This window comes from Malania oleifera, chromosome 1 (assembly GCF_029873635.1).
Source record: "Malania oleifera isolate guangnan ecotype guangnan chromosome 1, ASM2987363v1, whole genome shotgun sequence".
Taxonomy (NCBI): Eukaryota; Viridiplantae; Streptophyta; class Magnoliopsida; order Santalales; family Ximeniaceae; genus Malania; species Malania oleifera.
Window position 1 is genome coordinate 42643373 of NC_080417.1, and position 24432 is coordinate 42667804.

General features: G+C 37.6%; 1 protein-coding gene across 1 annotated transcript; it reads right to left on the reverse strand.

Moving 5' to 3' along the window:
- Positions 1–22461: 22461 nt before the first annotated feature.
- On the reverse strand, positions 22462–23555 carry LOC131165590 (histone H1). Its single transcript, XM_058123524.1, has 2 exons — positions 23224–23555; positions 22462–23058 (listed from the first exon to the last, which is right to left on the reverse strand). The coding sequence occupies exons 1-2, from the start codon at positions 23419–23421 to the stop codon at positions 22642–22644; spliced, it is 615 nt and encodes a 204-aa protein (XP_057979507.1). The 5' UTR covers positions 23422–23555; the 3' UTR covers positions 22462–22641.
- Positions 23556–24432: the final 877 nt, after the last annotated feature.

Below are 24432 nucleotides of genomic sequence, written 5' to 3' on the forward strand. Positions count from 1 at the left end.
TGAGTTTAGGTATCCGAACACATATTTCAGAAGACCGAATCCAAAAGTTAGATGACCGTAAATCGCTATTGAATTTTGTGATTTTCATCTCCAGGGATTTCGAGTGACCGAGTCAACGGGATTCAAACTGCAAAAGCTTAAAAACGACTAGTTTTGAAAGTAATAAATTATTTTTTAAAGTCCAACGGTCATAAAACGTCTAGTTCATTATATTGCCTATAAATAAAAGTTTCTAAACTTGTTTTAAAGGATGAGAAAAGATTGGATTTGATTTGTATTATTATTGGTATCACTCATACTTGAATCCAAGCTTTTGAACCTTGTTGAAAAATTTTTTCAAGCACTTTGTAAATTCTTTATTCATCTTTCAAGTGCTCACTTTCTAGTTACTCTTTGAGCTTCATTCATAATCATATTGAGAGTATATTAGTGTGGTATTTTTATTGTACTTATCCACTCAAGTTTGGAGCATTCTTTGTACATCTATTTCTATCGATTCCACTTTATAAGGGCTTTTTTGCCTATTGAAGGAGAGAGGCATCTCCACCTATTAAAGGAGAGAGGCAACTCTGCCTAAGTAAAGGAGAGGGACATCTCTGTCTAATGAAGGAGAGAGACAACCCTGCCTATTGAAGGAGGGATTGTAAAGACATCTCAACCTACTTCTCCGCCTATTGAAGGAGTACATAGTAGAATTCTCAAATGGGTTACTTGAAGCAAGGACGTAGGCAGGGATTGCCGAACCTTGTAAAAACCCGGGTTTTATTATCTCTTCCCTAATCTCTTTAATTTGAGCACATTTATATTTGTTATGAATATTGATTGTATTTTTGTTGTTATATCACTTGCTTGAAATCGTAGCAAACATCGTTTAAGTACTTATATAAATTTTTAAATATCCAATTCACCCCATCCCCTCTCTTGGGATTACACCTCAACTCACACTTTCTTATTCTTTGGATGTATATACACACACAAGAATACAACTATGAAGAAATTATAAATTCTCTAAACTTAAGTAAATTGAACTATCAATGAATTTTTTGAAATTTGTAAGCAAACTGATTTTTTTTTTAGCAAAATGACGCAAGTACAAAAGTTTTGACCATATATTCCTAAAAAACAATGAAACACCGTAATTTCCATATAAACTCCAAAGAAGACCATATGTAGATCAAATAGATATAGAAACCAACCATCACTATACTTTGATGGATATAGCTAAGTACCAATTTCTAAGGTTCTTGGCTTTGGTGTGTTTCAAATACAAGCATCTTTTTTTTACTGCATTTCAAACATATAATCATTCATACCACCTCTCACAAGAATTTTATCAAACAACAAACACATATTTTTTCATTCCCAAATATGATAAACATTGAAGATATATCATCATAGATTTCATAGTGAAAATATAATATAATGCAAAGTTAATATTCATATCCTAGAAATTATATTTTACAAAAATAATAATGTTCGTATGCATGGTTTAGTACTCATGTATGGTTGTTGTTGGGATTGGTGTATTCCCAAGAGGGGAGTGAATTAGGTTTTAAAAATATTTTGGCTAAATTAAACATTTACGTCGATTCGCCACATATCATATCTCATTTTCACGTGTGTATATAAATTAATAAAACGATAAATGCAGACATACACGTGGAACATATCTTATTTAAAATAGAGGTGAGCATGCAAATAATTAAAACGATAAATGAAAGCATACACATGCGAAAATTTAAGTACATAAATATAAATAAGATAGAGAGAGAGTGACACAAGATTTGTTATCATGGTTCGGCCAAACCAGCCTACGTCCTCGCCTTAGGCATACCCTCCAAAGATTACACTATTCCTGCTTACTTAAATGGGCGGAGTAGAAGCCGTTACAACCTCTCCTTACAGGGCGAGGTAAACCCCAACTCAATTATCAGACTAAGCCCAACTGGTCTCCCTTATGGGGCGAAGACACCCTACAATTCAATTTTCGGGCTGAACCGAACCGGTCTTTCTTACGAGGCAGAGACTCCCTAGTTCAATTAACGGAATGAACCCAACCGATACATTAAAAACATTTTTGTATATATTACATGTTTCAAATAATAAGTTGGAATGCATATATTTAAGCTCATAAAATGCACACTTTAATATGATATGAAATATGCTCAATAAAGTAAGAGTGTTTATCAAATATTTTTTGCACAATAAATATATGTGTGTGTAAAAGATATAATCTCCAACAAAGATTTTTGCAGATAAAAATATTTGGAGAATCTAGAGTTTAAAATCAAGAAAAATATTTGTGCAATAAATAATTTCTCCCAATAATGTTTATCATAAAAAAAAATAATCGGGAGAAATCATAGAGCAACTCTTGAAAATAATTTTCAAGATAAAAGCTAAGTGAAAGTAAATGCTATGGACACAACAATAAATGCCCAAATATAAAAACACTCTCTTCAGAAGAAATTTTTGAAATAAATGAATAAAAGAGAGTTAGAGAGATTTGTGCCCCAAAGGAATGATTTTTGCTATAAAAAATGATTTGGGGGAACTTTGATTAACAAAGTGATTACGCGTCAAAGTTGCGTAATTAGGTGTTTAAAATTGTACATTTGAGATTATATTTTTAATAAAATACCTAAGTATGTTCAATATTTTAGCACCATGCCCAATTTGTAATATTTAATCTTATTTCAAATAATTTATGGATTTTTATTTTATTATTGCAGAAAAAATTTTGGAAATTAAACCCGAGATTAGAATGTACGCAGGTCGTGAACATAAAGAGGTTTCGTGTGCATGAGCATTAAATGAGATTACGCATCAAAGATAATTATCAGAAGCCGAACTGTGTTCGTGGAGAACCATGTACGTTAGTCAGAGTCCAAATCAAGACCATGAGCATCCGGGATTTTCCTTGACATTTAAAGGATAATTTTGGAAAACCGAGCCATGTCCGAAAATTTGGAGAGCCATGCACGTGACAAGGAGACGCCGCATGCACATGAAGAAGCAAGCATTTAATGGGCCATGCAACATGCAAATTCATATGGGCTTGAAATAAAAGGAAGCTAGGGAGATTAAAGAAAACAAAGTGAGCTAGGCTTAAAAAATGCAAGTGCAGGCATGAGATGAGGCTTGAATTAAAGGTTGGGTTGTGAGTGAGCAAAAATGCAAGTGCATGCATGAGATGGGGCTTGAATTAAAGGTTGGGCTGTGAGTGAGCTGGAGTAAGGACAAAGCAGTGGGCTGGGCTACTGTGTGTGTGTGTTGAGAACCAAAGTGAAAAAAATAAAATAAAGAGAGACTAGGTCATGATGTGACCCGTCTATGCAAGAAAAGAGAGGAGAGGCCCATGTGTATGTGTGCGTTGGGGACTCGAAGAGGTAGCAATGTAGCCGAATTGAAGCTTTAAAAAAGAGAGGCATTTAGGGTTTTTAAAGTGTTGTTTTTAGTCACTCCCTCTCTACCTCCTCTCGGTATCTCTCCCTCTCGTCTCCCTCAATCTACTCTCTCTCCCAAACTCTCGGCTTCTCTCTTTTTCTCTTGATTTCTTTTCTGTCTCGCCCTCTCTCCCTCTCGGCTATATCTCATCTCTACTGCCCTGCTGTTTGCTAGGTGTTGCTGCTACTTCAAGCTGTTGCTGTTGCCCTGCCATTGCTGCGTCTCTGCTGCAACCCGAGTACTCCCTCTACTGTGCTGAATATCCCACGAACCTGAGAGCAGCTCTACTACATGCTGCTGCTGCTATGGCCAAACTCTTCTCCCTCACGGCCTGCATCTTTACTTTGCCTCTCTCTTATCTCTCTCTCTTTCTTTCTCTCTTTCTTTTTCTTTCTTCTCTTCTTCTCTAGTTTTTTCTTGCATTTAAAAACTTGATTAATCACTATTAATTTTGAGTTTAAAGTTTGCACTTTTGAATTTTTGTTGGGTTATTATTATTATTAAAGTCAATTTTTTTTTTCTTATTTAATATCATTATTAGTGTTAATTTTGGTTAGGTTATTTATATTATTAAAAGTTCAGTTTTTGTTTTAGTCATTGTTGGGCTTGTCTCTTTTTTTTTCTCTCCTTCATTCTTCCTTTTATTTTAAATAATCGTTTAAGTTATTTGTGTTAATTGGAGTGAGTTTTAGTTAAAATCTTGGAAGTTTAAATCTTTATTTAGGATTTGAATACTTGTTGGGTCAAGTTTAATTTTTAAGTTAGTGTTTAATTGAGAATTTTGTGGTTGAATGCTTTTGTCTGGAATTTCAAACGTAGGATTTATTCTCTGTCTAAATGTTTAAATGTAGGGTTTTTTTTCGCATTTAATTTTGTTATCGTCTATCTTATTGTGTGGGTGAATCATTGCGTGAGAAATCTTGGTTGTGTTAATTTCTGTTGTTAATTTTACGCATGTTTTATCCGTAGTTTATATTTTTGTTTCATTTTAATTTAGTCACAAAAATCCTAAAATTTCCAAAAACTGAATCTGAATTATGTTCAGTAAACCTTTCTTTTCTTATTTTCTTTTAGAATTAAACTACATTCCCTGAGAAGACAATCTAACCCTTAGACTTATTATTACACGACTGAACTTCTATTTTTGGGATAACTTCTGAGCTGTTCATTTTTAGAGTGAGTTACAAAGGATTTAAGAGAAAATTTAGACTAATCAAAGTTACTAATCTAAGCTTATGAAGGGGTATTTATAGAGTTTGGTAAAATTATGACTGTTAGGGACACACTTGGTATTTTTAGATTTGTTTAATTAAAAAATTAAACTTGTTTAATGCTTAAAATTACCACAACCTGATAGGTTCGGTCGACCTAGGCACAGGTCGGTTGACCAAACGAAAGGCGACACAGAACCCTTCATAGGTTCGATCGACCAAGGCAAAAGGTCGGTCGACTACTCATAAGGTTCGGTCGATCATGACGTTTTTGAACTGAGAGGCCGGTTGACCGAGGCAGGTGAAAAGTCAAATTCTTGAAGGTTGGTCGATCGTGAAAGCTACATTCAAGATTGGGTCAGTCAACCGAGCCTTGGTCAAAACTTTGACTTCGACAAACAGTGCAGTCGGTCAAACAAGGGTAATAACATATGAATGGTCGATCGATCGAGGGCATTGAAATTTACTATTTTGCCCAAAAATCCAACATTGGTCAACCTTCCAAAACCTTTGTTTGATTTTAGTTTTTATGAAAAGGGATTTTGGTTAAACTCTAGGTGCCCTAAGGTTTGTCTACGGTCAATCTGAGCATTTAATCATATCATGCAGATGTATGCATTATTACAGACCAAAATAATAAAAACTTAAGTGCATTACAAATTAAATCAAATATGTCTTCTTCTTTACTCTTCTAACATCATGGAAAGCGCCTGAGTGTATAGTCTTCTCATCCCTCCTGGCTTCCATTTCCAGTCCACTTATGTGTGTGTTGAATTATAACCTATTCAATTACTAAATACACACATAAGGAACTTATGTTTTGTCAGCATCAAAATAGGGATCGGACTCAAAAAGCCAACAGTTGCTACCAAAATTATTTTCAACATAAATCTATACAGGAGGTTATAGGAAATTATAAAATTAAAACTTAAAAATTGGGCTAACTTGATAGGTTTTTTGTTGTCTAAAGACTTTTGACACTCTTTCTTCATGGAAAATGATTGATGTAAAGGATACTTCCTTCGCTTCAGCTTGGAATACTTGTTTGAATAAAGGGAATTTATGGTAATATGACACCCAAAGGAAGACAATAGGTCTTGTAACTAGTTACAAGTGCTAGAAAGGCATGCTAGCAGATCAATCATCGGAGGAAGACAAAGCTAAAGCATAATGACTAGAGGAAGATAGAAGGTCATGTGAGCAATTAGGTCGCCAAATACAATAATGCAATAATGGAAGAATGACTTTTTCATTTTAATACATGGAAGGAATTTTTTTTTAATTTAATTAAAATATAAAGGATAAAATTAGTATTTTAATTTTTGACACCTAGAGGACTACTAAATATTTTCGTTTATGCTTTTAGAAGTAGTTTAATTGAGATGTAGATACTTTTTAAAACTGTTTAAGGCTGATTAAGACATATTTTTAAAAAATATATATTTTTTATAATTTACTCAAAGGACTAATGGATGTAGCGTATGCTTATAAAACACACTTACATTGTTACCAGTTCGGGCTGCACTGCTTGCTGAACTATGCGATGTCCAATATCGAATCCGTCTAAACCTGTTGCTGCCGAAAATTGAACAACTTTTGTGAATTGTCCTTTGATTGCGACCACCTAAAAAGAGACAATCACAAATAGCTTGGAGGACTCGGGGTGTACTCCGAGGGATCACTCTGATGCCTAAATAAGAGATTAATGGGAGGCTCTTAATTGCAACAGTAGAAAGTAGGTATGAGTTAAATTCTTATCGCCTCTCGAAGTCCATTTTTTATAGTGGTGGAGGTTGACCCTCTTTCAGTTCGGAATTTATGGGCACACTGTTGTGTTTTTGGGGGTTATAAAGTTTTATGGGTATTTATGTGGAGGTTTTAAGTGTGGTCTTGTAACCATTTTCTCTAATGAATAATCATATTGAATGTTGTGTTTCGGTTATGTAGAGGTGTTAATGGGGGTTTCGTAACCGCTCTTCCTTATGGGTGAGGATATTTCGGGTATATCAGTTGCCCCCTGGTTTTGAATTTTTGAAATGAGTTTCCAAAGTTTGAATGCTTTAAAGACTGTCATTTCAACTGAGGCCCCTTTTTTCTTTTTTTAGCTCATTCCAAGTCGTATTTGGCTCAAGTTCGAGTCATGTTAGGTAGAGTTTGAGTTTTTTTTTACTTCTTTTGAGTAGTTTTTGGCTCCATTCAAACCATTTTTTAGCTGAATCCGAGCTATTTTTGGTTCCATCTGAGCCGCCTTCGGCTTGATTCAAGCCACTTTTCAACCGAATTCGAGTTGTTTTGGGCTCCATTCGAGTTGACTTCGACGTAATTCGAGCCGCTTTCAGCTCTGATATGCCCATAATAAATCACGCTAATAAGGGCAGGTCAACGCCTGTCTCATACTTTCTCCAAGCCTTACTTTCTGTCGAGTGATTAGCTCCGACCTAATAAAGAGAAGGAGAGATTCACGCCGACGCCCTTAAAAACCAAGTAATAGGCGCACGCACTTATGGCCGAAGAGCGATTCGCGCCCCCACGCAATAAATCCGAGCCAACCAGCGGTCAACTCAAGCCCCTATAAGTAGTTACTGGGAATACAAGCAAAGGTAAGTCATAAGACACTACTCTACTGTTGCATTAAGCCTCTTTAAAAGCTTTCCTCTTACTTAGGCATCGGAGAGATCCCCCGGAGTACACCCCGGGTCCTCCAAGCCTCTCTTCTCTTCCTATTTCAGGTCAACAAGAGTCAAGGAGCATTCCAACCATTTTTTACCCCGCAACAGTTGGCGCCATCTGTGGGAAGCTACTTTTAGGAGGCGATATTATCTTGCTCTTGACTTTCAAACATTCAAGCAATGCCAACCTCAAGCAATTCCACCTCCTTCCCTGATAACAAAGAACCATCCCAATCCATCCAATGGACCTTCGATTCATCTGGTGTCAGTAGGGAGGAGTTCCTTGCCTTCCAGAAGGAAATGAAGGACATGCTCAACCAACTCTTACAACAGAAGAGTCAGGAGGGGCACGTCCTTCCCCAACCGCAAAAGAAACCCAGCGCAGACAAAAAGAAGGACTACGTCTCATGGCCCGAACCTATGCGAACGCCTCTACATAAGCGGAACATGTCCAAGTTCTGCACATTCCATAAGGATCACGGCCACGACACAGAAGAATGCATTCAGCTAAAGAAAGAAATCGAAGTCCTAATAAGAAAGGGACATCTGTCAAGATTTTTCAAGAAAGAAAATTCACAAAGGGAATCAACCGAGCAGAGGAGGCACGGCGCAAAAGAGAAGGAAGAGCAAGCTATTGGGGAAATTGCGGTGATCTTTGGAGGATCCGCCAGTGGAGGAGATAGTGGAAGTGCACGTAAAAGATATGCTAAACAGGTGCTGACGATAGAAAAGGGGGAAACCAGTAGCAAACGAAACAAGAAAGGTGACGCCATAACCTTTGACAGCGGAGATGAAAAGGGAGTGCAGCAGCCGCATGATGACGCACTAGTGCTCTCCCTACTTGTAGCCAATTACATGGTTAGGCGTATACTGGTAGACAATGGGAGCTCGGCCAACATCATGTTCTGGTCGGTCTTGGTAGGGATGAAGATCGGCAAGGAACGATTAAAGCCCGTCTCGACCCCTTTGGTAGGATTTGGGGGAGACACTGTTCACCCCTTGGGAACCATCACGTTACCAGTGACAATAGGGACGACCCCGCAGCAGGTAACAACGTTGACAGAATTCCTGGTGGTTAACCGACCTTCGGTGTACAATGTCATCTTAGGTCGTCCATTCCTTAACGCAGTTCGAGCGGTAACATCAACATACCACCTCAAAGTTAAGTTCCCTACACCACAAGGAATAGGATATGCCAAAGGAGATAAGGCCGCTGCCCGGAGTTGCTATGTAATGGCCTTGAAAGGGAAGATGGAGGCCAAAGAAGCTCTAACGGTGGAAGACCTGGAGGTTAGAGGAGAGTATCCCCAGATCAGTACATTACACGAAGATATCAAACACATACCACTGCAAGGCCACCAGGAGAGAAGTGTACAGATTGGGAATCACTTGCCCGATACTTTGAAAGCGGAGTTGACTGAACTCTTGGATGAATTCTCTGATTTGTTCGCATGGTCGGCTGCAGACATGCCCGACATCGACCCTGCTGTGGTAGAGCACAGGTTGCAGGTCAACCCCAACCACCGACCTGTAAAACAGAAAAAAAGGAGCTTCGCGATGGAACGGATCAAAATAATTGACGAAGAGGTGACAAAACTGTTGCAGGCCAACTTCATCCGAGAAGTGGACTACCCCGAGTGGCTGAGCAATGTGGTCCTGGTCAGAAAGCCCAATGGAAAATGGCGCACCTGCATAGACTTCACGGACTTGAATAAAGCGTGCCCAAAGGACAGCTTTCCTCTCCCTCGAATTGATCAACTAGTGGATTCGACCTCGGGACACGAGCTCCTGAGCTTCATGGACGCTTACTCAGGGTACAACCAAATCCCTATGAGTCCCGCGGATGAGGAAAAAACTTCTTTCGTCACCGAAAGGGGTTTATATTGTTACCGGGTGATGCCCTTCCGCTTAAAAAATACGGGGGCCACATATTAGAGGCTAGTGAACAAGATTTTTAAAGAACAGCTAGGAAAGACAATGGAAGCTTACGTGGACGATATGTTGGTGAAGAGCATGGAAGCAGGGCAACATTGTAAAGACCTGAGGGAAACGTTTGAGCTCCTCCGCCGGTACCACATGAGGTTGAATCCCTCGAAGTACGTGTTCGGCGTTTCTGCAGGTAAATTCCTGGGCTTTATGGTGACTCACAGAGGTATAGAAGCAAATCCGGATAAAATACGAGCGCTGCTGGAGATGGAAGCTCAAAGGACTAAAAAGGAGATACAAGTTCTGACCGGAAGGATAGCCTCCCTCAGTAGATTTATCTCCTGCTCAAGGGATAAAGGCTTACCTTTCTTTAGAGCACTGCGGAAGAAGGGAGGATTCGAATGGGGGGAAGATCAGGAGGTAGCCTTCGAGCAGCTTAAGCAATACCTCGGATCCCCTCCTCTCTTGACAAAAGCAAAGAATGGGGAAGACCTCTACCTATATATAGCTTCCACAGAAAATGCCGTCAGCTTGGTCTTGGTCCGGGAAGAAGGTAGAAAGCACCAGCCTATATATTACACAAGTAAGGTGTTAAGTGGCGCTGAAAATAACTATTGTACGGTGGAAAAAGCCGCCTTCTCCATCATCTGTGCAGCGCGCAAATTAAGACCCTATTTTCAAGCCTATAGGGTTGTCGTGTTAACAAACCTACCCATGAGACAAATTCTACAGCGACCGGAGAGTTCGGGGAGAATGACGAGGTGGTCGGTAGAATTAAGTGAATTCGACATACAGTATCAACCGAGGCCAGCGGTCAAGGCTCAGGTACTCGCGGATTTTACCGCAGAAAGGCTCCCCGAGTCATCCACCAAGTCGGAGGAGTGGACACTGCACGTTGATGGGTCCTCTAATGCTGCTGGAGGGGGAGCCGGGTTCATCCTTTCTGACCTGGAGGGCAATGAAACTCTCTTTGCCCTAAAATTGGAGTTCACAGCAACCAACAACGAAGCGGAGTACGAAGCCCTGTTAGCCGGCCTGCGACTGGCGGAAGGATTAGGGGTGGCACAGATCAAAGTACTGAGTGATTCCCAGCTGGTGGTAGAGCAACTCAAAGGCGAATTCGAAGCTAGGGATCCAAGAATGAAGAAATATCTCTCCAAGGCAAGAGAATACATAGAGGCATTCGTCCAGTTCGACATAGAACACGTACCGAGAGCAGAAAATAAAAAGGCAGACGCACTAGCGAAATTAGCCTCGGCAACCGGTTCGGAATGGAAAGACACTATCTATCTTGAACGCATAGGAAAACCCTCATACGAGGAGGACAAAATTAACTCAATGGCGTCCGAATTCAGCAAGGACGACTGGAGAGCATCCTTATTCCTGTACCTCCAGGACGGATCCTTACCAAGAGATAATAAGGAGGCTCAAAAGGTGAGGAGGAAAGCGGCAAGATATACGTTGATGGGCCGGGAGCTCTACAGGCGATCCCTTACACTGCCCTACCTCCGATGTTTAAGCAAAGACGAAGGGGAATACATACTATGAGAAATCCACGAAGGAGTATGCAGAAACCACCTTGCCAGTAGGGCTCTAGCTCACAAAGCTATGCGACAGGGATTTTACTGGCCCACAATGAGGAAGGACGCGGTTGAGCTCGTAAAAAAATGTGACAGATGTCAAAAGTGCGCAAGTGTACCACGCGCCCCCTCAAGTCTACTCTCTCCTCTAACCAGTCCCTGCCCTTTTGCTCAGTGGGGGATAGATATCCTTGGACCTCTTCCACAGACGACTGGCCAGAAAAAATTCTTGTTGGTAGCAATAGATTATTTCACTAAGTGGGTAGAGGCCGAACCCCTAGCCACCATAACAGAGCGGAATATTACACGCTTCGTATGGACCTCATTAGTTTGTCGCTATGGCATTCCCTTAGCAATAGTTACAGACCACGGGAAGCAGTTCGACAACGAGCGCTTCAAAAAGTTCTGTTCGGACCTATCTATTAAGCTTCTCTTCGCATCAGTGGCGCACCCCCAGAGCAATGGATAAGTAGAGAACATGAATCGGACGATTCTGCACGGACTGAGGACCCGACTCGAATCTATGCAAGGTAGATGGACAGAGGAGCTCCCTTCCCTTATATGGGCGTACCACACCACCAAGAGAGCAGCAACAGGGGAAACCCCGTTCATGCTTGTTTTCGGCGCAGAAGCAGTCATCCCAGCAGAGGTGGGCATACCCTCTTGGCAAAGGAAATACTTTAATGAGCAGACCAACAGTGAGGAGCTTAGGTCAGAAATAGACCTACTGGAAGAGAGACAGGATCAGACGAGTTTAAAAGTTGCAGCCTACCAGCAGAGGGTAGCAAAGTACTACAACAACCGCGTCAAAATAAGGAATTTCCATTCAGGAGACTTAGTCCTGAGGAAGAGGCGAAACAACCCGTCCGAGCAGGGGTCGCACAAGTTAAAGCCTAACTGGGAGGGCCTATACAAGGTCACAACAGAAATAAAACCCGGAACATACAAGTTGGAAGATGTAGGGGGGAAAGAAGTTAAGAACACATGGAACTCTGAAATGTTAAAGAAATACTATTCTTAAAAAACCGCTTCTTGCAGCGCTGTAATAAAAGTGTCGCTTACAAAAGTTGCACTACATCAATAAAGGATGAAAAATTCAAAATACATATTCTGTCCCTACAAACTAATTTGCTTTGCTCCCTTCTCCAGCTTCCTCCTCCTCCCCTTCTTCATCCTCTTCTAGATCCTCCGCAGACTCGGGGCTCTCCTCGCCATAGCCATGAGAGCATACACCATCAAGAGGGATCTCGGGATGTTTAGTCCTTACTTGATTATGACACCTCCTGAATCCAACTCGGTAAGCTTTAGAGGTGTCGATAACAAATTGGTTGGAGTCCTTGTATTTCTTCACTGCAGTTCGGGAAGCAGAAGCAGCAGCAGTAGCTTCTCGGGCAGGAAGTTCCTCCCTACGAAGGCGATCGATCTCTGCCTTCAAAGCTTGCTCGCGGAGCTCGGCCTCGTGCAGTTCGTTCTGAGCGAGGACATATTTTTCCCGTGCATCCAGTGTCTGGCGATGCATCTCCGCGACTTTCTCCTCCTGGGCCAGAGCCATCGTCGCCAGTTGGGGAAAAATGCAAGGTATGGAACAGTTAGAAAGAGCAGGCATAAATCAAAAAAAAAAAAAAAATTATAAAGCAAGTAAAGTAGACACCTGGTACGAAGTATGGCGGATTTTCGCCGAGAGAGCGTCAGGAAGGGTACATTGGGCCTGCACAAAGTCCTCAGCGTGCACAGCCCGACGGAGAGCAGACGCAGAACGGGTCGGCTCGTGAAAAATGGCTTCCACTTGAGCCTGCGAGTGCGTAGGAGGAGCAGCATGGACCTCGTCAGTAAGGGCGCCGGAATCACCTACTACAGGGGCTTCCCTTTGAGAGGATTCTCCTTCGACCTCTCTTCTCTTCTTCCTACTCCTACTCACCCTTTGCTTTCTAGCTTCTCCCATGAGCGATTCATACCTGGTGAAGTCCATATCTGCGAGTATAAAAGAGAAATGGAGTAAGAACACCCACAATAAAGATAACACCTGAACATACACATACACAAAATCAGGGGAGAGAATGACTTGAGGAAACGGGGCTGATTCCCCATTGCACAAGGACACGCTCCTGGAGCAGCTCCTCATGGGGGATAATACCCCGTTCACCGAGTGTACGAAGTTCTTTCAGGGTGGCTTGCTCTTCGGGGGAAAGTCTGGGGAGGAGATGGCGCACCCGAACTACAAGGGAAAAAGGGGTGAAAGGAGAAAAAATGGGTTAGACGGATAACCTACTTGTAAGCCCTGAAAAAGAGGGTGGGGAAAGATAACAACGTTACCATCAAGAGGAGAAGACCAGACAAAGGAGCCCGTGTAATTCAACTCTCCCGAGACAAAGAAGTAACGGGTCTTCCAATTATGGATGGAAGAACTGCCTGGTGAGAAGAGTTTATAACCTGGTAGAGAGTTGAAATAATATAGCTCCTTCTCTGCAGAATGAGACCGCATTTGGAAGCAACTTCTAAAAAATGGGATGGTAGGCTGATGGCCCAAGCGGAGCAGGAGCACAGCAAAACAGGTGAGCGAAAGATAAGAGTTCGGAACGAGTTGCGATGGTGCTATGCGGTAAAAACGTAGTACGTTAGAAACAAAAGGGGAAAAAGGGAGCCTAAGACCCAAGTCTAGATAATCGGTATAGAGGCAGAGCTCCTCGGACTTTTGGTCAAGAGCTGACTCAGTAGCAGAGGGTAACCTAACAGTGATATTCGATGGTACAGCAAAGAAATAACGGGCATTCTGCAGGTCAGACGAGGAGAGCTCACAACGAGCGCTCCGAACTGTTGTAGGTACCCTTAAGGGCTGTGAGGAGGTCTCCATAGAAAAAAAAAAAGCCTGAAGGAAACACTACCTAGACCTAAGGGTCAAGCGGAGCAAGCAACAGCAAAGATCAAGAAGAAAGGAGGCCAACACAAATCAAGACAGTAAAATTTCACACAAACAACTAGGCAATCTTACAAGACAAGATCAAACATACAAAACTAGCGCAAGAACAATGAAGAACATGAAGAACAACAAGACAAAAATACTATAGAAAGGGAAAGTATACCTAGCACCGAATAAGGGACTTGTGGAATGGAGAGGAGTGGAGAAGAAAGCAGTCCTCTTGGAATGAAGACAAGTGCGAAATGAAGGAGTCCACTAGCCTTTATATAGAGAGGAGGGCACGAATCCTTGTGGCGGGAATCTCAAGAATTTTCATTTACGAGAAGGATTGCGTCTCGAGGGAGGCATAGGACACAGAAAATCTCTGACAAGTGCACAGACGAGGCTTCCCGAGGACAAACGCCACTTCGGAAACACCAAGTTGCCTCGGACACAACGACAGACGGATGGCCATCAATAATGCTTTCCTCTAACCCACTTTCCGAGGTAGGACGCATTTAATACCTGCTTGTTGGTATCTCTTGCCGGACAGAAGCGTGCAAAGATGCCTCGGGAAAGTGAGATAGTCGCGAAGGACGACCCAACAGATGAGCACGACTCATCGGCGCAAGGCCCAAACGGACGAGCACGACTCGTGAGGCCCGAACAACCGAACAGATGAGCACGACTCATCAGAAGGATGGCCCAAACGGACGAGCACGACTCGTAAGGCCCGAACAACCCAACAGATGAGCACGACTCATCAAAAGGATGGCCCAAACTGACGAGCACGACTCGTGAGGCCAGAACAACCCAACAGATGAGCACAACTCATCAGAAGGATGGCCCAAACTGACGAGCACGACTCGTGAGGCCAGAACAACCCAACAGATGAGCACGACTCATTACGCGGAAAGCCCAATCAACGAGCATTATTTGTAATGCCGCACAGCCGAGTAGGTTGGTTAGCTTGGCCTGATTGTTCAAAAAGCTCAGAAGAAACAATTCGGCCCGAATCTCTCTTCAAAGAACTCGGACAAAAGAGCTCGGCACGAATCCTTCCCCGAACAGCTCGGCAGAAATAGCTCGACACGAATCCTTCCTCGAAGAGCTCGGCAGAAAATAGCTCCGCACGAGTCCTGCTTCAAAGAGCTCAGACAAAAGAGCTCGGCACGAATCCTTCCCCGAACAGCTCGGCAAAAACAGCTCGACACGAATCCTTCCTCGAAGAGCTCGGCCCGAACAGCTCGGCAGAAAATAGCTCGGCACGAGTCCTGCTTCAAAGAGCTCAGACAAAAGAGCTCGGCACGAATCCTTCCCCTAAAAGCTCGGCAGAAAACAGCACGCCCCGAGGCCTGCTTCAAAGAGCTCGGACAGAAGAGCTCGGCACGAATCCTTCCCCGAACAGCTCGGCAGAAAACAGCTCGGCACGAGTCCTGCTTCAAAGAGCTCGGACAAAAGAGCTCGGCACGAATCCTTCCCCTAACAGTATGGCAGAAACAGCTCGGCACGAGTCCTGCTTCAAAGAGCTTGGACAAAAGAAGCTCGGCACGAATCCTCCTCCGAACAGCTCGGCAGAAACAGCTCGGCACGAATCCTTCATCGAGGAGCTCGGCCCGAACAGCTCGGCAGAAACAGCTCGGCACGAGTCCTGCTTCAAAGAGCTCGGTCAAAAGAGCTCAGCCTGAACAACTGGACGAAACAGCTCTGCACAAAACAGCTCGGCACAAACAGTCGACACGAGCTACTCAAGTATTCTACCAAAAAAAAAGGGGAACACGAGGAAGTGTTAAAACCGAAAGATACAAACACAAATAATGATTCAAAATTCTATCCAGAAATTTGAAACTGAGGGGGGACAACTGATATGCCCATAATAAATCACGCTAATAAGGGCAGGTCAATGCCTGTCTCATACTTTCTCCAAGCCTTACTTTCTGTCGAGTGATTAGCTCCGACCTAATAAAGAGAAGGAGAGATTCACGCCGACGCCCTTAAAAACCGAGTAATAGGCGCACGAACTTATGGCCGAAGAGCGATTCGCGCCCCCACGCAATAAATCCGAGCCAACCAGCAGTCAACTCAAGCCCCTATAAGTAGGGACTGGGAATACAAGCAAAGGTAAGTCATAAGACACTACTCTACTGTTGCATTAAGTCTCTTTAAAAGCTTTCCTCTTACTTAGGCATCGGAGAGATCCCCCGGAGTACACCCCAGGTCCTCCAAGCCTCTCTTCTCTTCCTATTTCAGGTCAACAAGAGTCAAGGAGCATTCCAACCATTTTTTACCCCGCAACAAGCTCAATCCATGCCGTTTTGGCTCTATTGAACCATTTTTCAACTGAATTCGAGTCATATTCAAACTACTTTAAACTCCATCCGAGCTGCCTTTGGCTCAATCCAAGCTCTTTTTCTTCGTTGTTAGACTCAATCTGAGTTGGCTATGGCTCCAACCGAGCTCTTTTCTTCGTTGTTAGGCTCAATTCGAGCCCTTTTCTTCGTTTGTTAGCAAAATCTAAGCTAGTTATGGCTCCATTCGAGTCGATCTTCGCCACTTTTGGCTTATTATAAGCCGGTAACATTGCTTGTTAGGCTCAATCCGAATTGGATATAATTATGCTCTTAGCTCCTTGTTGTTCTCTTCTTCATTAAAATGTTGTCTTCGCTAGGAGGGGATTCCTACCTCTGCAAGGATGACCACTTCTGCTCCGAAGGCAAGTAAGAAAGGAGTCTCTCCTTTGACTATTCGTTGAGTTGTGTGGCATGCCCATATGATTGAGGGAAGCTCCTCCACCCACCTACCTTGCGTCGACTCTAGGCATGTTTTCAGGCCATGCAAGATTGTTTGGTTCATGTTTGTGAAATACAATTTTGAGTATTTAAGAAGAAATTATGCTTCCATGTCTAACTGAAGAAGGAAGGTATAAAGAGAATTTGAGAGATGAAGGGAAAGTTTGAGAGGGAGAGAAGAAGCCTAGTTAGACATAAATCACGGCTGGAGGTGGAGAGGAGTGATAATTGATAAAGGGGGTCGGAATTTCGCAATTATTGTTTTATCACAATGTAGAGTATGGTCTGCCTAATATGGAAAAAGGGAGAGGATGGATCTAAATTTTAAAAATAAAGTCAATAAATTTTTCAATTATTAAAAACCAAGCAATCAAAAAAAATTATAATTAATTTTAAAAATAAAAATTATAAAAAAATCTATATTAGCATTTGGACGCTTTTGGGAACACATTGATATCTTTTAATATATTAGTGTATATATATACTGTATATTAAAACAACTCATTGTTGTAGTCTCAAAATCCCAATTTTTAATTTTTCAAAATTTTTAATTTTAAATTAATAGGTTGAATTCTTGTCTCCTGAAATTCTATTGGAGCATATTATTACTTAGTAGTTTTAAAATATTTTTTAATTCATATTTTTAAATTATTGATTGACTTTCTTATAAATATTTCCCTCACTCTCTTCTTCTCTTTTATCGCTACAAATCTTTCCCTCAAGACAACTCTCTTTCCCAGGACAATTTTAGTATCACCTCAATTTATTAAAAACATAACTCACACCCTTAGATTATAAATTTATATCTATGCATTTTACTTATTGGGAGTTGAAATATGTAGTTAAGAGCACTCCCAAAGACCTCCAATGTTCATTCTAATTTTTCTAGATGTATTGATAATCCATGTGTACTATATATATATTTTCAAACTTTGATATTTTTTTTCTGCTACATATGATTGAGGAGAAAAAAGAAGGTTACAACTCCACAAAAAAAAAAAAAAAAAAGGAGAGGAATGGAAACACAACACTCGTCTTTCATTTGATTATCTTGGAACGTTTGAAACTGGAAATAACACTCGTCTTTCATTTGATTACCTTGGAACGTTTGAAACTGGAAATATGTAAGACTATTGAGTATGAGTGTAAATGTGACAGTCAATTTTATCCTTAGATTAAACCCTGCTCTAAGTTGCCTAATTATGTGATGAACATTATATTTTAATATGACATACGTTTATTAGGAACGAAAAAAAAAAATACCATATTAATGTATATAAACCATGATTAGTGTATATGATAATAAACTCTTTTCATTATTAATTGAATTAATATTTTTGATACTCACTAATAGTTGAAATAATTTTTTCATTATTTAAATTTATAATTATTTTTTACTACTATTAATAATTGAATTAATAATTTTAATAATCACAGTTAATAAATTAATTAATTTATGAAACAATAAAAAATAACTTATATTTTGAAAACTATTAGTATGTCAAAAATTTCTTATAAATTAATAATTTAATTACTCTAATCACCAGCGATAAATAAATTAATATTTTTAAAACTACTAATTAGATTAATAATCTCTAATCATTAATTGAATTGATAATTTAGGTAGCCATTAATAATTATTGAATTAATCATTTTTAAAATTATAATTGAATTAATTTATAATAAATAAGATAATTAATATTTTAAAACACCCCCATAAATAAATTGATTACTATTCAAAATCCCCTTATTATTTTTTAACTACTATGGATATTTTGTACCTTTTGTAATTACTACTAAATATTAATAATCAAATTAATAAATTTTGTAACCACCAATAACAATAAATTGTAATTTAAATATGGTTAATAGTTATAGAAAATCTTATTGGAATTGCTATCAATTGTCACAAACTCAAATTAAAAATTTATGTTAAGTTTGAAAATTTTGATAATTTTATTTACATACGATTTCAAAATTTAATAAACTTATTAAATCACAAATTTATTAGAGAACTATAAATTATTAAAAATAATTCTTGAAAAGGTTTCTACCATATTTGGGTTTAAGGAAAATGTTTGAAATATAAAAAAAAAAAAAAAATTGTTAGTATAACAAAGATTATATCTAATAAATAGTTAATTTTTGTGATTTAAAATTGATATTTTTAATTATTTGTAATCTTATAATTTATTTATTTTATTCAATAACTATTTTTTATGATTGCTTTAATGTTATTTGAAATCATAAATAACTTTTAATCCAATTGTGATCAGATATCAGATGAATTAAATGCAAATTGATTATGTGTTTTCAAAATATTAATCATTTTATTTATGAGCATTTCTTTAAAAAATTTTAAAAATTAATTAATAGTGGTTATAAAAATAATTAATTAAATTATTATTCATCAATTCAAATTTTAATATCAGCTAAAAACTTAATATGAATTTAAATTATAGGAAAATATTTAATTCGATTATTAGTAGTTATGAAAACTATTATTTTGAGTATTAATACAAAGAGTTTTAATACATTATACATGTAAATTTATAAGCACTCTTAACACTAGATATCATGACTCTCTAACTTGAAATTTTAAGGAAATAATAATAATAATAATAATAATAATAATAATAATAATAATAATAATAATAATAATAATAATAATAGAAAGCATCAGCAAATAAAAATAAATTAATAAATTCAATAATTATTAAAAGTCATAAGAATATTAATTTAATTAGTATTAAAGGTTACAAAAAGTAAATTATAAATTTATTGGGTTGTTTTAAATTATATATTAATCATTTTATTTATGGGGTGCTTTCAAAATGTTAATTGTATATTATTTCATAAATTAATTCATTTCTTAACAACTGTAATAGAAATTATTATCACAATTATCATTCATCAATCTAATTATAAATAGTAGATAAAAATGAAGTTTAAAATTTAAATCACAAAAAAATTAATTTAATTATTAGTCATTATTGGAATTTTAGTATTTTAATGCATATGAAATCATAAGAACTCTTGATATTGGATATAATCTTTTAAACATGGAATTCTCATGAAAAAAAAAATAATAAGAAAAATATTTAATGACATTTAATAGTGTCATTGAATAAAAATAAATCGATAAATTCAATTATTATAAACAGTTACAAAAAGATTATTTAAATTATTACAAGAGGTTACAAAAATTAAATTATAAATTTATGAGACAATTTTAGAAGTTAATCATTTAATTTATAAGGATTTTCAAAATATTAATTTTTATATATTTTCATAATTAATTCATTTATTAATAGTGGTTATGGGAATTATTACTCCAATTTTTTTTTTCATCAGTTCAATTACAAATGCATATTACAAAAGTTCAATTCAATTTTTATTAGCACGAAAATGATTATTGACATAGAACATATATTTTTTTTATGCATAAACTCATGAGTACTCTTAGCATTGCATAACACGCTTTATGTATGAAATTGTTTGGAAGTTAAAAATAATAATATCTAACGACCTCCAATAGCATAAATAGATAAAATTAACTCTATAAATTCAATTAAGAAAACTTGTTAATTTAATTATTATTAGGTATTACAAAAGTTAAATTATAAATTTATAGAGAGGTTTTAAAATACTAATAATTTTGTTAACACGTGAATATGTTTTACTCCTTAATTGCACATGTTGATTAAGAAGATGAATATTGATATTATATCAGAGATAGAGTGCAATTGTTAATATTTGATTAGATTTTTATCAGATTTAAAAGGTTTTATGTATAACCAATATTCTTATGATTGTATTGTTATATTATAAAGAGACATGGAAAGTCAAACAATTGTGACTAGGCAATATGTTTTTTTTCTTACATGATTTTTGAAATATTTGGTGCATTTGTAAGATGTTCAATTTAATTTTTATTTAATTTTGAATTGCTTATATTTATTTAATTTCATATAATCATGATATACTTATAAAATTTTTTATATATGGATAAAAAATAAATAAATTATAGACATATACATAATTTTGCAAATATTACGAAATATCATCATATAATAATTCAATTCATAATTTAATTTTAATTTCTAAAAATTAAAAATTATTAAAATTAACCCCATGCATAGCATATATATAATGTCAATATTCTTTTAGAACATTGACATTATATATACCAATGAGTAAGTATGATTTAATGTTGAGCTATATAACACGATCAAAAGTATCCTACATTTAACATCATTTGTTTTTTTTCTTTATTACATAGGTGCCACCAATGAGCCCTTTGGATCTCCTAGTGCGGTACCAAACTTACGGATCAGCGTCCTCCGCCCTTAAGTCTCGCGGATTAGGGTAAAGTCCAAAATGTGGACACGGCTTCCATGCATCAGTTAAACGTTCGACCAACCTGACCCCCGGGACACTTCTCTATTACCTTCCATAATCCCCACTGCCATTCATGGTTTTCGTGGGCTTACAGAGCGAACTCTCATTAGTTGACCGTTAGTCAATTGTTATGTAAATGTGAGACATAATAATAATTTTAGCCATAATAAAATAGTATTTTTTTTAATAAAACCCATTTAATAAATTAAATTGAAAAATTAATCAACATAATATCTTAAAAACTAATTAAACAACTTGAAGACCTAATTGATTATGAAATTATCTGGTCTATTCGAATCAATGAATTGATGTCATCATAATTAAAAAAAAAATGTATTATCTAAATTTTTTTTAAAAAAAATTTAAAAATTACTAATAAATTATAAAAATACCTAATAATTATAATATTACAAAATGTTAATTAGATGTAATTTTCATAAAAAATTAATAACTAAACATATCAAAAAACAAGTAAAAGATAGTTTAATATTTTTAAATTTAAATAACTTATCAAACATAATGTTATATATATATAATTTTGAAATTCCTTCTTTATATATTAAAATTATAAAATGAAAAGTTTGTTCTTTTGTTTATAAAATATGAATGCTAAATGGATTGAAGAAAATTCAAATTTATATTAATTATTGACCATTGTTTGAGATAATTCACTAAATCCTTTTTTATTTTATTTTATTCACTATTAAATATATATAATAGACCAATAATCTTATCAAAATCAATTTTTTTAAACTATATTTTATTTATTAAGGATATATTTAGCCATTTTATTTTCATTAGATGTGTATAACAAATATTTTGTAATAATATAATTATTTAAATTTTTTTTGAAATATTTGTATTATTTATTTTTCATAATTTTTAATTTTTTAAAAATAATAATTTAATTATATGATTGTTTTGATTTAGCCGAAGTACTCAAATATTTGCAAGTTAATTTTATTAAAGTAATATTATTTTTAAATTTATGATATCGAAATTATGTGAAAGGGTAAAATAATCATTTTATTAAGGATAAATTTTAATTTTTTGTTACCAATAATCAACTTAACCAAAGAAAATTATACCTTGAAGAAACTTTGTGGTAATTTTCAAGAACTGAAGTGATAAAAGTCATTTTTTGAAAAGTGAAAGAGACTTTCTCGATTTTACCCTTTCGAAATAATATATTAGGGCGAGGATAATGATTAAGCATTGAATTCATCGACCTCTAATTCTTTATTTGGGTCTTCCTCTTCCACTCAAAACACCACATTTGTTCCAATCGGCAACCCAACCTGCGTTTCGCTGACAATATCACAATCCCCGAATCCCAAAATTAATCATCCTCACCTGAACCGGCGTGTCCCATGAAATCAACATGAACCCACAACACAAAACACACAGAAATCAAACTCAGAAGCAGAATTGCACCAAAGAAACATACCGTAGTTAGGAAATTAGAAATCAAACCCAGAAGCAGAATTGCACCAGAGAAACATACAGGAGTTAAGAAGGTACATTTCTCACTGCAAAACGATGTTAACAAAATTCTCCTACCACATTTCTTATGCTAATCCTCCGATTACAAAAGAAGAAAGCATCCATTACAAATGGGAGAAACCAGGAGCAGCACACATCCATTGTCCATATTTACATGCCAGTTAACCCAACTATCACATTATTTTATATATATATATATTCATATCAGTCACAAAACATTTAAGCCTTCTTAGCCTTTTTAGCAGAAGTTGACTTGATCGACTTGGGCTGCTTTGCCTTCGCCGGCGCCGACTTCTTCGCCTTCTTCTTCGCCCCAACCTTCTTCTTCGCAGGCTTAGCTGCTGCAGCTGTCTTCTTCCTCACTGTACCAGTTCTTTTCTTCGCAGCCTTTTGCGTGGTAGCTTTAGCCTGCTTGGGCTTCTTCACCGCAGCTGTATCAGCCTTGTCGGCCAGTTTGTAAGAAGCCTTGATCTTTATGAGTTTCCCCCTCGCAGCAGAGTTCTTCAGCTGAAGCCCCAAAATTTTCCTGAAATTCGCGGGAAGCACCGCCTTGTGATTCTCCTCCATGTGCTTGGCTATGGCGTACGGGCTCGACCCACTCCTCTCGTTAAGAGCCAACAACGCCTCCTTTATCATCTGCATAAATACCCAACACCAACTTCATCATCAACACCGCAAAATTCAAACTCACACATCTCGAAGACATACTGAAACAGCGTTCAAAAGCAGAGAATTGAATCGAAATCAGCAAAAAATAAGAAATCCAGAAACCGAGAGACGGCTAATTGATCGCTCCGATACCTCAAAGTAAGGAGGATGAGAAGAAGTTTTTGGAGCTCTAGGCTTCTTCTCCTTGGGGGCTTTGGGTTTCTTCTCCTTGACGGGTTTCTCCGCCGGTGCGTCCGGCATCTGAGGCTGCGGGTCCTCCTCAACAGCCGGAACTTCCGCTGGCGTCGAGTTCTCGACAACCGAAGCATCGGTTTCGGCGGCGGCCGACATAGCGAATCCGGCGAACTAGTCGGAGATAATCAGCGCAAAGTATGCCCAGTGCAGAGAAATCGATCGCAGCTGGATGACTCACGAACTGACCTTTTTGCGATATATAGGAGCGGAAATGGTTCGGTATTGCAACAGGAAACGATTTCTGATTGGCCAGTTTGAAGTCGCGAGGATCGAGAGGTTTGTGCTGATGAATCCGGACTGTACACGTGGAAAGACATCTAAGCGTCGCCCGAATGGATTTTGTGTTGTCCAGAGATTGGAGCATGGATTGGTATTTTTTCTGTTCATGTATTGTGTGTTTCCTTCCCCCATTTGTGTTTAATTTTTGAAATGTGCTGTTTGTTTCGAGAGGTGATGTTTTGGTGGGATTGAGGTTCAGGAAATGAGGATTCCAATGCGATTTGAAGGAGGCAAAATGATTGAGATTTGGTGTAGTTTTAAGGCATAGAAGAAAAACAGTATTTTGTTTTTATTTTTTTCAGTTTTTTTTTTTGTTCTTTATGATATAAAAAAAAAAAAATTATAGAAGTTCGAGTAGGTTTAATTAAGCCAATGGGTAGTCTTGCAAAACTCAAAGCCGACTTGTAAAACTGTTCGAATTCGAGTAGAACCGAGTTGACTTGAGTTATAGAGCGATTCGAACCTAAGTAGTTCGCAAATAGATTTAATTCACTTACATTCCCCTAATTTTATCTCTTTTTATTACTATGAACATAACAATACATTTGTTTCGATGCACAAATAGATGGAATAGTAGCAAATAACATCTTTCTAGCCTGCATATTCGTGGAACTCAATTTCATTTAGAAAGCTTATCTCTATCTTTTAGCACTTGAATGGGAAGTGGTTTAAGAAAGGACTTTAGAATCGGATGCGCTCCCCCAGCGAGAAAGGCCCTGACTCTGCCAACCAAGTCAAAAGTAAAGAAGTTTAAAAAATAATGTGTGATACTTGAGTGGCTTATGTTATTTTAAAAAATATTTTAATTTAAAATTGTCAAAAATTATT

Bases quoted from the DNA above. Each gene is read 5' to 3' on its own strand.
- LOC131165590 (XM_058123524.1), bottom strand. From the start codon at position 23,421: ATGTCGGCCGCCGCCGAAACCGATGCTTCGGTTGTCGAGAACTCGACG. The intron at 23,059-23,223 runs GTATCGGAGCGA...GTATTTATGCAG, and splicing joins CTCATCCTCCTTACTTTGAG to ATGATAAAGGAGGCGTTGTT.